Source organism: Perna viridis, chromosome 6 (assembly GCF_037379345.1).
Source record: "Perna viridis isolate PV_CMFRI_1.1 ecotype Kerala chromosome 6, ASM3737934v1, whole genome shotgun sequence".
Classification (NCBI taxonomy): domain Eukaryota; kingdom Metazoa; phylum Mollusca; class Bivalvia; order Mytilida; family Mytilidae; genus Perna; species Perna viridis.
Genome location: NC_142450.1, coordinates 13,857,733 through 13,873,982, shown reverse-complemented (window position 1 = coordinate 13,873,982; position 16,250 = coordinate 13,857,733). Strand labels below are relative to the sequence as shown.

The 16,250-nt window shown below is 32.7% G+C and overlaps 1 protein-coding gene across 2 annotated transcripts; it reads left to right on the top strand.

Annotated features, from left to right (window-relative positions):
- The first annotated feature begins 866 nt into the window (after positions 1-866).
- On the top strand, positions 867-14,518 carry LOC148613738 (excitatory amino acid transporter-like). Of its 2 annotated transcripts, none has more exons than XM_088587310.1 (10): positions 867-1,122; positions 2,033-2,107; positions 2,649-2,771; positions 4,170-4,248; positions 6,188-6,339; positions 7,351-7,477; positions 9,945-10,178; positions 12,384-12,578; positions 13,628-13,762; positions 14,057-14,518. In XM_088587310.1, exons 1-10 carry the CDS (start codon positions 882-884, stop codon positions 14,181-14,183), a joined length of 1,488 nt encoding a protein of 495 aa, XP_088443436.1. In that variant the 5' UTR covers positions 867-881; the 3' UTR covers positions 14,184-14,518. The 2 variants fall into 2 exon arrangements, with proteins under 2 accessions (XP_088443436.1, XP_088443437.1); XM_088587311.1 differs by having other exon boundaries at positions 1,105-1,122; positions 2,649-2,692.
- The last annotated feature ends 1,732 nt before the right edge of the window (positions 14,519-16,250 follow it).

Here is a 16,250-nt window from a genome sequence, read left to right as displayed (position 1 = left end):
ATCTCTTCGATTAATTTATTTTATGTACCACACCTTATATACATTTTGCCTGATTATAAGGCGGGGTAGTACTTCATCATCGAACAAACAAATGATGCAAAGCTAACATTATATATAGTTTATCTCAGCAGACATTTTTTTAAAAGCTTCGTGATATGGACTACTGGGACCAATTGTCTAACATTACTTACAAGATCGGCATTTTTGTAGGGTGGTTTACAGTACATCAATACATAATTAAAAAGAAACGATATGCATCGCGAGTTTTTTTTATAGATTAATAATGAACAAGTTTGAACTTTTTGAAACTTATTCATATGCAGATTTATGGTAAAAAGAGGGTCCGCGGTAACATATATTGAATTTTTTTTTGCGGAATAACGTTTTCGACAGGAGGATTACGTCTCTGTCGTCATAGAAAATGATGTCTTCTTCGGATTCTAGAATGATAATATTCATAGCATACAAAAAGTGATAAACTCAGTCTCAAGATTAAAAATTTCAAACCAAGACAGTTGAACAAGCGCAAGTCATATGTACCCAACACAGCATGTAATTTCCTTGAAATACTTATATTACATTGCATATGCAACTACTGAGGAGTTATTCTGAAGAACTTAAAATGCCAGTTAGATTCATCCAGGGGTTCAATACGCAAGTGTGTGAGACAATGATGTCCATCTACAAATGTATTTAATAATATTGTTTCGATCTCCTTTATTTATAACTTGCTAGAGATTAAGATTAATTTGTTTGTATTCTGAAGAGCTTTACACAAGTACACTTAGAAACTGAATTATCATTTATAAGTGCCTGTTAATAATCTATTCTAATCTGCTTATCATTTAAAGTGTATAAACAAATTTTGTTAAATTTGTTAGATGGATTCTTCAGACAATTCTGACAAACAGGAGAATATATCACTGACTGATGTTCGTATTGGAAAATTTGATAATAGAACCGACATGGAAAATAGGCACTTGACCTTGTTTCAAAGGGCTACTCAGTATTTTCGGAAAAAATTGACGCTTGTTGCGACATTTACTGGAGTAATACTTGGTTTTACGACTGGTTTTACCATCAGACTTTTTCAGCCATCCGAAAATGTTCTACTTTGGATAGGTGAGTACAATGAAAAATCTGTTCCTGACTCTTGCAGGAATTGCATTTATTAGTCACAAACTGATCTAAGTCCTAGCTAAAATGCCTCAAAATTGGTCTAATTTGAACAGATCGGGAGTTTTTGAGTTCTGAATTAGTTGTTAGTCTCAGTATATATGAATTTTTGAAAACTAATATGAATCTTAATATTTACGTAAATAAAATATTACATAACTGCCTTCTTCATATCTGTAGACGAATTATCATAATTTACTTCCTCAATTCAATAGATATTCTTTAAAGAGCTATTTTCAAATGAGAAATGTTGACTCATCGTTTTACATTTTGTGTCAATTGGTAAAACAAACAGATTCTCACTTGGGTATTTTATTATTAAAAATCGTAGAATAAATGACTGCTAAAATATTATATTAATTTTATCACTCGTGACATATTTTGGCAAATTTTCAAGAAGAAAATAACATCCATACTTTTCTTCCTAACGTCCTTTATTTCTTTATCTTTGTCTTCATAACAACTTTAACGGTAAAAATAAATGTGAATTATAACAAAGTTAATAATGGATTACGTCTAAGAGAAATAACAATGGTAACATGAATTCTAGCAGAAATCCAAATAATGTAACCCTGGGGCAAAGACAAGACATGGAAAAAAGATACACAACACAAAGTTATTAAAATAAGTAGAATAATAAATACAAAGTAACAAAAGTAAATGAGACACTCGGACTCCACTAACAACTTTTACTAAGAAAAAATACACTTACATATCAGAATCAGTGCATGTTGCTTTTTTGTTTTTTCTGATGTAATTATTTTTCGTTCTCTGTGTTGCCCCATGCAGTTTTATTTTACTTTGAACTATGATTTCGGTCATTGTACATTTACATTTACAATTTACGTAATTGAAGGACTTCCTGGTGAACTTTTCCTGCGTCTTCTAACTTTGATGATAGTCCCTTTGATAATATGCAGTGTTATTTCAGGTAAGTCTAAAATATCATAATGTCCTAAAACAAATGACATTTAACAGAAAAGTATTTAAATTTTGAAATCGGTAGACTGCCCCTGTGTAGAACAGTGAGTGATCATGGTATTTGTTGAATAATACCTAATAATAAATTTGTGTATTACTTAACATTTCATTGAAATATTTTTACACATGGAAAGGCTTATGTTATATAACAAACGAATGGTAATAGCTCTAAAATTTGTATATTAATATTTAGGAAAAAGGAAATATTGACATCAATTTATAATGTCTTCCATTTTCGATAGTTTTGGTGCTGAGTACTTCTTGTATACAAATAAAATTTTGATTATGATCTTCCTACATATCTGATCTTAATGCTGCTGATGAGAGGTTACTCCATGAAACACGTGTACAGCATACCGGAATTTACAATATATAAAACTGGTATTTTTTGTATTAATCTTAAAAGTAGAACATAAAAACATTTAATGAAACAATGAAGTTATAGAATGTCATTAGAGAAAATACCTGATTCTTTTAATTTTTTTTTTCAGGGACAGCTGGTCTGGATCCAAGATCCAATGGAAAAATTGCATCAGTTGCGTTTATTTATATATTTATAACAAATCTGATGGGCGCATTGATTGGAATTGTATCATGTCTTGTTTTCAAGCCTGGTAATTTCGTCCACATTTTAATAGTTATTTTTTTACAATCGTTCAATGATTTATTCATGTCAGAAAGAAACTGCCGTTATGGCATGAAATCTCCGTGATATATGAGTCAACCAACAGTAAACGCCTTCTTACGTGCACCGGTCTGCAATCAGGCATTGCACGTTAGATGTCGAAGGATAATCGACCGATTCGGAAACTGTATGGCATTTTTGAATTGTCATTGATCATGACGTTCTTGATTGGTGAAAAAAAGTATTATACCAGTACGCAAGGATTTTACAAGGACGATTTTTTTCATCCCCGCACGGCAAACGGGACATACTGTCGAACATTCTGAACAAATTTGACCTCCTTTTACATAATTGTGATCAATCTCAACCATTTCCAGCCTTTCTATAAGCTCAAAATTATCTTAAATCTTAAAATTTGAAAATCTAAAATATTTGACGGTTTGTTTTAGAATATAGCATGTTTTCAATGAAGTAATACTTATTTAAGACTTATCTGCAGTTTTATTGTACATGACGGGAACGAATGAGATATGCACAAAACATCATAATTTTGTATTCACATGACATATATCGATGGACCAATTCAGATTACTAAGGTCGGATACCTTAACTATCGATGGACCAATTCAGATTACTAAGGTCGGATACCTTAACTATCGATGGACCAATTCAGATTACTGAGGTCGGATACCTTAACTATCGATGGACCAATTCAGATTACTAAGGTCGTATACCTTAACTATCGATCGTCGGATACCTTAACTATCGATGGACCAATTCAGATTACTAAGGTCGGATACCTTAACTATCGATAGACCAATTCAGATTACTAAGGTCGGATACCTTAACTATCGATGGACCAATTCAGAAATAACATGACTATAACTAATATGCGTGAGTTATGTTTAATTGCACATCATACTTTATAGTTGAAGGCATGTTATTGGAACCTTAGAAAATCTGATTTTTAACAAATAATTGATGTATTATGCATGTTTTAGGTGAGTATTCGTTGTCTTAATCTAATTTTGTCAATTATGGATGTTTGTCCTCGATTTCCAAAATGTCTCCTGAGCTTTCACCATAATAAATGGTAAGAAATGTGTGATTTCGCCCCAATGTCGATTTTGGTCATTAACGTGTCTTCGTGTCGCTATTTGTAATTATATATATTTTTAAGGTTTTTCTGTTACCATGGATTTTATTGCTTTTTAATGGCCTTAAAGAACTTACTTGAATGTATGTTTACACATATTGAAAACCTTGTGTTGATCTCTGTAAGTAATTGCTATTTTTATATTGTTGTACGATGGTGCATTTGTAGCATTTCATAATATCTGTTCATGTTTCTACTATGCAATATTACCGACTTACATGTATCTTGTAGGTGAAGGCAATAACATTTTAAAAAAAGAAACAGAAATGCAGACAAGATCAACGTCCGACGTAATTGCTGATCTCCTCCGGTATGAAATGTTTTATATTGAAATAACAGTTAGTTAATTTTAAAGGGGCTAAAATCAATTTCGATCTCACTTAAAATAAAAAAGTTACACGATACGAATTCAAAAAGGAAAACGGCAGAAAAAAAGGTTATTGGCGACATGGCTAAAAAAACTATGATTCAGAATAATTAACATTACCATTACAGTGATACCAGTCTACTATTTAACCTCCCCCCCCCACCCCCCCCCAAAAAAAAAAAAAAACAAAAAAACAAACAAAAAACAAAAAACAAAAACAAACAAAAACAAACAAACAAACAACAAATCAAGACAAACAAACAAAGTAAAAGAAGAAGAAAAAAATACAAAAACAAAAAACAAACAGCTTTTCTGAACTAGACACTTTAAGAAAATAGACATAAGGTAATTGACCCAACTCAAATCATTGTATTCAAACGTTTTTTTTCTTGTTTTTGTTTTTTTTTTTATCAATCTCATGTAAGCATCAAAGCAACTTTTTTTTTAATTCTGTTTCAAATGAAAGCTTGAAAGGCTTTGGTGAAATTGAATATAATACAAACATATAATTGATTTCACGAGTTATTCTCCCTTACCCCAGGTCTACCTCTTTAAACAGTCCATCCAATATAAATTCAAATGCATTTTGAACATTGGTAAATCGGACACATAACTAACTCGAAGAAATTCTACAGTCCTACATCAATCGGTTTAGTTATGTTTCCCCGTAATATTGAAATTGATACAGGTTTAGAAAATTCATCATCACATTATTCCCGAACCCTTATTTGTGATTACATGCATTAGACTGTTTTTTTTTAATTTAAGGGAAATCATCTTCATAATTAAACAGGTATCTTAAAGAGTAATCAAGGGAACCAAGGTTCTAGTGGTAATTAGAAGAATGTAATCCAGGGACAAAGACCAGACATGCAAAGCAGACAAACACAACAAAGAACATAAAGTAACTAAAATCATACATACAAAGTAAAAAAAAGCAAATGAGCAACTTACACTCCACTAAAAACTGGGAGCATGGACAAGGCGCACCGGTAGGGTAAACGTCCTCTGCTTTTCAAGAAACTCCCGCCGAGTTAAAAAAAAAATAAAAAGTAAAGTTCGGGGTGAACGAAAGAGGAAAGGAAAACTAATACACGTTAACGCATCGTTAGGCCACATCTTAACAAACTTTTGATTTACACATTTAATTCGTGTTTTATGTGCGTTCATATTCAGTCTGATATTTTGTGACATGTGTTCGACCTTCAGAAAGTGACCTAATTTCGTATGCCTGATTCCAGTTTTCAATTATTTATGTAAATGGTGATGAAATGTAATCAGTTATTGTCACGTATTGGTATAAAAGACAGAATCTTTTTAGAATTTTTTGAAAACATATCTAAAGTCTTCTAACTTAATGTCAGTGAAACAATTAGATGTAATAAACTTTGGTGTACAAGTCATTTATAATATGGTAAAAACCTTAGCTTGTTTCATTCTGAAACCAATGATGAAAGATTGAACTTCCTTATGAGGTTACATGGAACCGTGAATGGTTGCTGTTGTATTCTTAGCCGTGGCAGAGATAGATCACTTTTTTCGAATATTGAATTATTCTTGTAAACATCCTTACAAATACATTTTTGTATCACTTACTAAATATTAATTATGAAATAAAATATATAAATAAAAATCCTTCTTTTATGTTGTAGTTTTTTTAGATTCTAAAATTAGAATTAGAATGTGAAATGGCTACATTTATGGCATATTAATTAGCCTATAGTTATATAAATGAATTACAGATATACTTTTAAATGATATTTTATCAGCAATTAATAATTGCGATGATTTAAATATCTAAATGAATTATGACGAAAGGAAGCAAAAAATTGCCGATGAATGAAAGCGTTTAGAAGTGATATAAAACCTGTTTGTCTTGCAGAAATATATTCCCTGATAACATAGTTAAAGCAGCATTTTCACAAGCGAAGACAGCAACAACTGTAACAGTTAAATTCCTTGGACAAAACTCAACAAATGCGACACAAATCATTACCAAAACTATCGAAGATTCAAGTGGAACTAATATTCTGGGTAGGATTGAATATGTTCACTACTCAGGGTTTTTCAAAGTATTATTTTTGCCCAGTAACCTACACAGATTTCCATGATTTCATTAAACACTCCTCTCAATGTTATTTTAAAAGTTTTTTTTATGAAACTTTTGTTACTTCTTTAGGTTTTCTAATATATAGATAAAACCAACCAAGACAAAACCTAGTGAAAATCAGGAGAAAAACTTTTCCCGCAAAAATTTCGAATGTTTTATTTCAAAATGATGGACACTGGTTCATTATTTTTTTCTACTAATATTGTTTTCATGAATCTAAATAGATTTCACAACCTCTCTATCCTTTCTATTCTTAAAAGAGCAGCGAACTTCCTTGAACATTAAATACATGGTGTAGAAGCTAATTTTAATGACAATGAGATTTATATTTTTTTGTTGCAATCCGCGAAAAAGGTAAACCTTCTAATATTGGGAATAAGGCGTTCTTCAAAACAGGATTTTTTTTTCACGCTAACAATTATTATCTTGAAAATAGAAAAAAAAGACATCCATATTTTAACTGATGTTGTAATAATGTATAAATGAATAGTGCCTAGAAAATATATGGGGAATGATTATTTTTCTAAGGAATTAAATTGAAGGGAGAATTGTATGTGATATTTTTCTGTGGGAAATGCTGCACGATGTAAGTTAGATTTAGAGCTGCATTTGTAATTGTGTTGATGACTTCATTTGAAATTAGCGATGTTACATCGCATGTTTTAACGAGAGTGTCAAAAAGGGAAAATCGTAAAAAAACATTTATCAGTTGTTTACATTGTGTGTTTTTTCACATAATATATTTTTGGCATTTACATGTACATAAACAATGCATGTGAACAACATATGTCTCACCGATATGATTTTCAATGTACCTATTGAGATGCCACTGTAGTCTTCATACATTTCCGGACAATGTTAAATTTGAAATGTAAAACTTAGGGCTACATAAGATAGAGCATGCATTTCTGATCGTTATTTTCCCTTAAAATTAGGTTTGATAGTCTTCAGCACTATGATTGGTATTGCAACCAGCCAACTGAAAAAGAACACCGCGGTTTTTGTCCACTTTTTCGATGGAGCTACGGAAGTTATTCTGCTGCTACTTAGATGGATTTCATGGTACGTTTTAGACCTGAAATTCAAAAAAAAAACAATAGATGGTATGAACATTTCTCATGGTATTCTGCCTGATCAGATGTGAAAATTTCTTATTCGTCGATAAAACATGGTCGTTTTAACTAAAATAGACCAAAGGGGTCGGAATATGGTTTTTTTGGCAAATATTTCTAAAACCATTAGATTTAGACTACATGTACTTTTGACAAAAATAAAAGAATTCAGCAAAATAAACTATATCGTAAAATTTCGTTAAATTCTGTCGACTAATGTTGGGGTTGTTTCATCTTTTCTTTTTTCTAAAATAAACTTGTCTTTTAGAGTATTTTTGTCAAAAACCTCTAGGTTTAGACAAATTAAATTCTGACTGGTTCCGTATGATATAATTTAATATTGGAGATTTTGTCGTCTGTGCACCCATGATATTGTTATTTTTAAAGATCTTTTTATTTATTTTGTTTTATGTTTAGCTCAACTGGCCGAAGGCTATTTGTGTTATTGCCATCACTTGGCGTCCGCCGTTGTCGTTAACAATTTTTAAAAACTATTCTATTCTGACACTACTTGTCCAATTGATACCCAACTTTGTATGAATGTTTCTTGGGGTATGCGGCATAGAACAAATGTAGGAATTGTTGATCCGTCAAAAAAACATGGCCGCCGTTACTAAAAATAGGACATAGGGGTCAGACAGTAGTTTTTCTCATATATCTCCAAAACCGTTAGGTTTAGTTGACACGCGGTAAAATTGTTTAGCATTATGAGATTTATCGGCTGTTCAATTTTCCTTTTCATCCGTTAAGCCATGTTGGAGTTATTGCCCTTTCTTTCAAAAATCTCCGCTCACACTACTTGACTAATTGGAACCGAACTTGGTATGAATGTTTCTTGTGGTATCCTGCATAGAACTGATGTAGGGATTTTTGAAAGAGTAATCAAGGGAACCAAGTCAGCCTCATAAGAGTGAAGGAATAGGTTAGCAAGTAAAGGAGCACAATTTGTTCCCATTGGAATGCCGACACGTCCACCACACTGGACAAATATATTGTCGATTAAAAATTCCAGCATTTTGTAAACATCTTCCTTTGTATATTTGGAAGATGATTTGGAATTATTTCTTACAAAGTATGAGGAATCTCTACCAAGAACAACATATTTGTATCTAGGAGTGCCGTCTTTTTTGAAAAAAAAAACAACGATGTATAATGTTTTTAAGTCGGGATTTTAACTGAATATGGGGAATAGAAATATACAATGTTGAAATATCATAGGTTTTAATGCTATTCTATTCCGATAATAGTCTTGAACTGATTGTCTCCAAAAGGTCTTTCGAATTTTTCAGGATCTACATTGAATTAATACCACTACGGGAGTAACAAGTGTTGTGGTAGGACTGTAGACCCTCTTTGACAGTTGTGAGTATAGAAGTTAAAAGTTTTGAAAGAGGTTTGGTGGTACATTTTGCAGATCCAGCTATTAAACGTTGTTTGTATGGATTCTTGTGAAGTTTAGGAATCCAGTACATAGACGGTAAATCACAATCATCGTCCTTGGTAGAGAGACCAAAAGAGGATAGCACAGATTTATGGTTTTCCACAATCTCTTCTTTGAAGAGAGTGGTAGCATTGTAGGTCTTATCACTGCTATTTTTTTCTACGTCTACCTCTGATAATAAACATTGGAGATAAAACGTTTTGCAGACAAAAACAATGTTGTTTTGGGCTTTGTCTGCTGGTACGACAAAAACCGAGAAAAACGTGGCCGACCTTACTAAAAATAAAACATAGGGGTCAGACAGTAGTTTTTCGCAATATATCTCCAAAACTGTAAGGTTCAGCCAAACCCTCTCAATTGCTGAAATGATCCATATTATAAGGCCTTCAAAAGCCTTGAGGGATCAAAGCTGTCAGATAACTCTTTGCAAGAGTTATTGCCCTTGAAATATGAAAAATGATTTTTTAACAGTTTTCAGACAATATCTTGAAAATTGTAATAGATAGAAAGAAACTTGTTGAAATGATTCTTACGATCAAGTCTTCTTGAGCCAAAATTGTTGGACAACTCCTTGTTATTGCCCTTGAAAGACAAACTTTAACAAGATGAGGGATTCAGACTCATGGGAGCCACTTGTTAAAAGATCAATTCCCCTGAAATCTGAAGTACTAGTGTAGTAAAACTTTATTGGAATGTTGGCATCAATGATATATATACAAGGTAATTAGCAAATGATTGTGTTTCTCAACGGGTAGCAGGAATTTTATAGATATTGGAGCCTTTTAATAATTGTTTTCTTTAAAACGGTATGCCTAAAGGAATTAAAAAAGAACGATAATAGGTTTGATCCTTCTTCTAAAATCTTCCTTTTAGAATTTTATATTTCCACCCAGAGAACACAATGACATACTTAAACTCTATAAAGAAAACGTGCTTACCATTTACTATGTTGTATCTATATTTTTGAACCAATCAGGTTTACTCCTTTGGGCGTCCTTAGTCTTATTGCTGTGACTGTTGCTCGGATAGTTGACTTATCGGACACGTTTGCTCAGTTAGGATTATTTGTTGCCGCTGTTACGGTTGGTGTCGGTTTGCAACATCTCTTAATCTTCCCTTTATACCTATTTATCATCATACGACAGAATCCATACCCAATCATCCTGCAAATGGTGAAACCGTGGCTGCTCGTAGTTGCTACCACTTTAACGTAAGTACCTAGTTATCGTATTAAAAGCGCTGGGAGTTTTTGTTTCCGATGACAAAGTTGTGCTGTAGCCAGAGAATTAAAACTCACTTCAACTAAAAAACAGATAAACATTGGAAATACGTTTTACATGAATAATCAAAACTTTCCCTAGATTTCATAGCTTGACATTACTGGGATAAAAGTCAAGACAGAGTCAAAGAAATAATTTAATTACAAACACATATAGCTATCTTTAGGAACACTTTTTCTCCTATTTAAGGCACGGAAAGTTAAACGCCCAACACAATATTTTCAAGAAAAGATGTTTGCCATGATACTTAGCATTTCTGTATAAAATTAAGAACACACAAGACGAAGATTGCATTATTTTGTTTTAATCACATTGACATTTACTAACCAAAGTAACCAAAGGTCAATGTTTGTAAAGGACCCCCATCTGCATTGTTCTTTCTGTGTATGTTTCTTGAAGCCTCTACAGGTGGTAAGTTTCTAGGTACTATTTATTTTTTGAAAAGATTTGCTTTTTTCATGTTTCCATATCTCTCATTTTTTGTCATCTTACACGGCTCAGAAAAACCTACAGGTCGAGTGTAACAGGCCCATAACACTTAAAGTATTCAACAAACATTGACTAATTTAGTCAGCGGCACCCATGGGTGGCCATGGCTGATATTTTCATACCGATGGGGTTTTTGTCTCTTTTTTACATATACAACATACCTGCTTTTGTTATATTTGCATACGTTTCAGTTATTTCAAAAGAGTTGATATCTTTGCTTATACTCATGGCTTAATGCCTCCCTATATTTAGTCATCCTGAAATACGCCTGATGTAGTTTGTTTTAAATACCTTTAAAATATCTTTTACAACTGATTGTTTGTGAATTTTAAATATGTATATAAAGGATAGAATATAGCCACCGCTTTAGACTTTTTAAAGAACTCTGCTTGATTCAATGGCGGCCGTATTGAATTTACCGCATGTTGTATGTTATGATATTTTTAATTGTCTTTTTACCTCATCTTTGATGTAGTCAGAACAGGAACTTAATTAAACGTTTAAAACTAACTTTAAATGACATTTTCGTGAATAATTTTCAATATTGATTTGAGTACATAATCGGCCATCCAGACCTTACCAGGAACGGGTACTTTTTCCGAGTGGCTTCTTTAAGGCTAAAAACCACTAATTCCACTTCCCATAGGCTTCTATGCTAATTTCACAATATTCAATGGCTTCTCTGGACTTTACCTTAACTTTAACATGCAGAGGACTATATATCAGCATGATTCTACATATGTCAGCTCACAATCCTCAGAATGGCATGTGGGGTTAGCAGACTTGCAGTGCAGTACTGGTCACCGGAAGTGAAGGGTCTATAAATAGCATGGGAAATCCCAGTGTTTTCACAAGATAGGGGTATATTTAAAAATCATTATGGAGATTAGGCTTCACATCACAAGAAGCAAAATGCACCTATAAAATGTACAGGAATGTTTTTCCTGTCAGAAACTGTTTAAATTTTTTAAATAAGATGAGAACTTCTTTCACAGCACTATGAGGAACAGGGGTAATTTCTGCGTAGGACTATTTTTGCGTACGTTCAAAATGCTCATTGGTTGAATTGGTGGTCTGTAACCTAAATTTATGATTGAAAGAAGTAATTTTGGATGCAAATTTGTGACAAAGTTGATGCTTGTAACACAAAGTGCACAACAAAATTTGAACTGGACCACTGAACTAGTTTTACTGTCAATTTCGGAAAAACTGTTAGAAACGTAAACAATGCATTTCGAATGATTTTAATATCATTTGATCTTATTTTCTTTCTTGTATTTGCAATATAATGGATGTAGGTGATGTTGTTAATGAACATTTAATGTTTTAAAGTAATTATTAGTTGCTTGATACTGAAGCACTAGAGTCTCATTATGTTTTTCATTATAAAATTCACAATACTTAATAGAAAATAATACGGCCCAATTTGTGTTGGTCATACCTGTAGGCAAGGGGGTTCGATAACCCCTACCTCTTTGGAAGCAGTAAAAAAAGGCGTTAAAACTAACTGATAATTGTTTAAGCATTATTTAAGTCTGAATGATGTCGTCCACATTTCCCCTCCGAACCCCACAAAACATATTATGGCTACAGGCCTGTTGAGATATTATATAAAATACTACATGTATATTTTGTGTTGTTGTTAGAGCTATTGCCATACCTGGGATGCTACATGTTAGTGAAGAGAAGTTCAAAATAGATAAAAGAGTGAGCAGATTTGTGATTCCATTTTCTACCACGTTAAGCGCAAATGGCAGTGCTTGTTTTATTGCATCTGGGGCTATATTTTTAGCTTCTGTCAGTGGAATGTCTATTTCTGGATCCAGTTATGTAATAATATGGTAAATATTTTTGCTTAAATTAAATTTCTAATTTGATCTAATTCATATGAAAAGTCGACAGCTACATGCGATCGATTAAAATGTAAAATGAAATAGATCTCATGTTACTCTGCAGAAAAAAGATTGGTGAAAATTTTATTACAAAAGATAATTTATTGGTCCAAGAGAAGACATAATGTCTAGCGGAGGAGCATTATCAGCAAGAATGAAAATCCTTACCAAAATTATGACTTATTTGTTCAATTTGGTATATTGAAAGGATGTTGGTGTTTGTTAGGTTAACAACATTTATCATATCTCAGTTTATATCATACATATAGGTTGAAATATTTCTTTTTTGTTTAATGCATTATAAATGATTTTTTTAAACCTTATCTGGTTTATCCTAAAACGTATACCCTATATCATACCAGTCATCGTAAATTGCATATCCTAAATCACACCCTTAGACCTATATCGCATTTTTATATGGAACTCACTAGAAGCAAAATTAATTTTTACAATGTTGATTGATTGATTGGTTGATTGTTGGGGTTTAACGTCCGAGCAGCAATATTTCAGCTATATTCAGACGATGAACATGAAATGATGATGAAATGAAAAAAGGGATGGGACACAAGGATAATAGGGTAGACAAACTTTGATTCCACCAGAAAAACGGAGGGATGGGTTATGTCGGGCAATTTAGCCTCCTGTGGTGGAGCGCAAAGGTTCCTACTCCTATCGAATACCACAGCCGGGTTCTTTAACCTGCGAGGAACGTGACATCTTTCCCAACACGGTTCAGGTTTGCGGTCAGGTTTTCCGTATTATAGCCTGACAACCCCAGCATGTAACACGTCAGGAGTACCACATTCCACCACCTGGGGCACACAACCCAGTAGGCAGAGCGCCTAGCCCCCGGCTAGGTTTCTGACCACTATTCATGCGCCGTTTACGACAAGCTTAGCGCTGCTGCAGGCCTATTCTTTTAAAACCCGGTCCTGCATGGGGCTCTATATAATGTAATGAACGGTTTGTTCTTTTATCAGTCAATTTCTCTTTTTTAGCCTCTTATCCGGTATGTCTGCTTTAGCCGTCCCATCAACACCAAGTGCTGGAGTTGTAGCCTTGCTAATGGTGCTGACATCTTTCAACATACCAACAGGGACGATATCTCTGCTTTTTGCTGTTGAATGGTTTTTGTAAGCATTTTAAAGTTCATATAAATAGATATCATGGGGGTTTAAGAGTCCAATCAAGACACGTTCAGTTGATGCACTTATTATATATAGAAAAATAGATTTTATATGAAATAAGCAATAATTACCATTTTGAATGTGTTTTATTTAAGGAGACGTGTATGTATAGTTTTCTCAAAAAACAGTGTTTTTGTGCACCTTAAATCAACTCTGCCATTGACAGTGTGTCAAAATATGTATGGATTAGTATAAAAAAAACTTGAATCAAATGAATTTTATGTTTTATTATTTTTTCAGAGATAGAATTCGTTCAGGTAGTAACTGCATCGGCCACATGGTATGCTGTTATATAACATACAATTTTTGCAGGAAAGATTTAATCAAACACAATATTGCAGAGCAGAAAGATGACAAGGATCCATAATTTGTACATTAAATGTACATCTGAATATTTGAATTGTTATTGGACATGTTTGGAAAGTATGTTTATACATGCTGAAAGTTTAACCCGTGAGTCAGAGGAACTACCGTCTGAAACCATGTGGCGTCTTAACAATGGACTTACCCTTTTCAAGTAATGGACCGATTCAGAAACTGTATTGCATTCTGTGATTCTCATTGTTAACGAAGCTGTCACGACGCAACGTTCTTTACGAGGAAGAAAGTTGAATTTCTTAATTAGTCTATTGGTTTGTTAAATAATGTTTCAAAACAATTGAATTGTATACTACAAAAACCAATTAAAACCTTTGAACAGGACTTCAACTATGTAATATATTATAAAGGCGATCAATTAGTTCCTAATATAGTTATCTATCCTAAAAGAGTATATCTCATCCGTTCATGGGTATTAATATTTTAATTAAAAGCAAATATCTACAGGAATCTTTGTATGCAATAGATGGTGTCGTTTCAAACTTTTTTTTTAATTTAATGATAGATATATTCCTCACGCCTTTGAAACAATTAATCAATACTTCATATTCTTAGTTTACAAAGAGCAAAGTTGTAGGATGCTCACGTCATTGTTCTAGAAGTTGAGCCCTTGCCTGGAATGGAATTGTTTCCCTTTTACACCAGTATTACTTTGCAAATTCGATATCAGTAGTCATCCAAACGTTCTAGTGACTAAACATTTTTCGATTCAGATTACCCCAGGCCTACTACCTTAAAGGTTCCGCTTAAAGGCTGCTATCAAATGTAGTCCTGAGCTGTTCACAAACTTTTGTTGTTTATCTTTATAGCTAAAAACCCGTAAGAGACGTCTGAAATATTTTAACATGGTGACAGGAATTTTCATAAAGAAATCAAATAAAATTTAAAAAATGGACTTTTAAAATAAAGTGATCTGCTAAGTGCAGCATGCTATGACAGCCTCACTTGAACTCTTTGAGCATGTAAAGACATAATATAACATGTAGTTTTTGACATACTTAAAGGTACGGATTTACGCTTGGCACATTAGTGTGGACATAACAAATGGTTTGGACACAATATAACACAAAACTTGAAACAATGTTGAAAAAGGTTCTGCTGTACGAATGATAATCAAAGAACTTTTCCATAGATTTCTATAACTAAAAAGTACATAAGAGATGTACGTGTGATAGGAATGTGCAGGAAAGGATTTTTATGAGAAATTTATTTAAAAAAAACTAAATCGGATCATAAATAACGAAAAGGTCGATTATTTGGGATGTGGCCCCTATGGCCCATCATAACTCGGATTCCCCATGAGTTTTCTGAAATCTGATTGAACAATGCTGACAGTGATTTTTATAAGTAATCCAATAAAAGAAAATTTTCAATGTCGGACCAAAAAAATAAAAAAATATATATATATTTGGGGAGACCCTCTGGTCCCTTATAACTGAGTACGTAAATAAATTCTGAAAATCTGCAAGGAAGATATTTTGGGGCATATTTGAAATCAATGTTCTACGATATTTCAGCTTATAAATAATATGATTATTTGCAGATGAAAATAAATGTCTCTAGCTCTAAATGAATTGCTTTTAATATACACAACAAATTTATAAATGCTATTCAAATATCACCAATTGAATCAAACGACATAGACAAAACGTGAAAATAGTAAATCGAGACGACTCACTCACAAAATATAGAAAATAGAATAAAACATGATGACCAAACTGCACTGACGATATGAAAATAAAAACCGCCATACTTTTATTACAAGAACATTAATACTATTGTTATGACTTTATAGGAATTCCTTTTTTGACAAATGCATTGTTAATAAAAAGATAAGCAAGATATGTTTACTTGCATAGGCATATTTTGAGTTTGGAACAAACTGGTTGGTTAAACGAAAGATGTGACTTATTGAGAAGTAAATCAAATATAATAAGTATAAAATAATTCAGTTTAGACAGGATAAACCTGCAAATCTAGGGTAAGGAAATTGTACATTAAGCTAAACAATTCAAAGGTATGGGGAATGTTTCGATCAAATTATTCTGTTTGAATA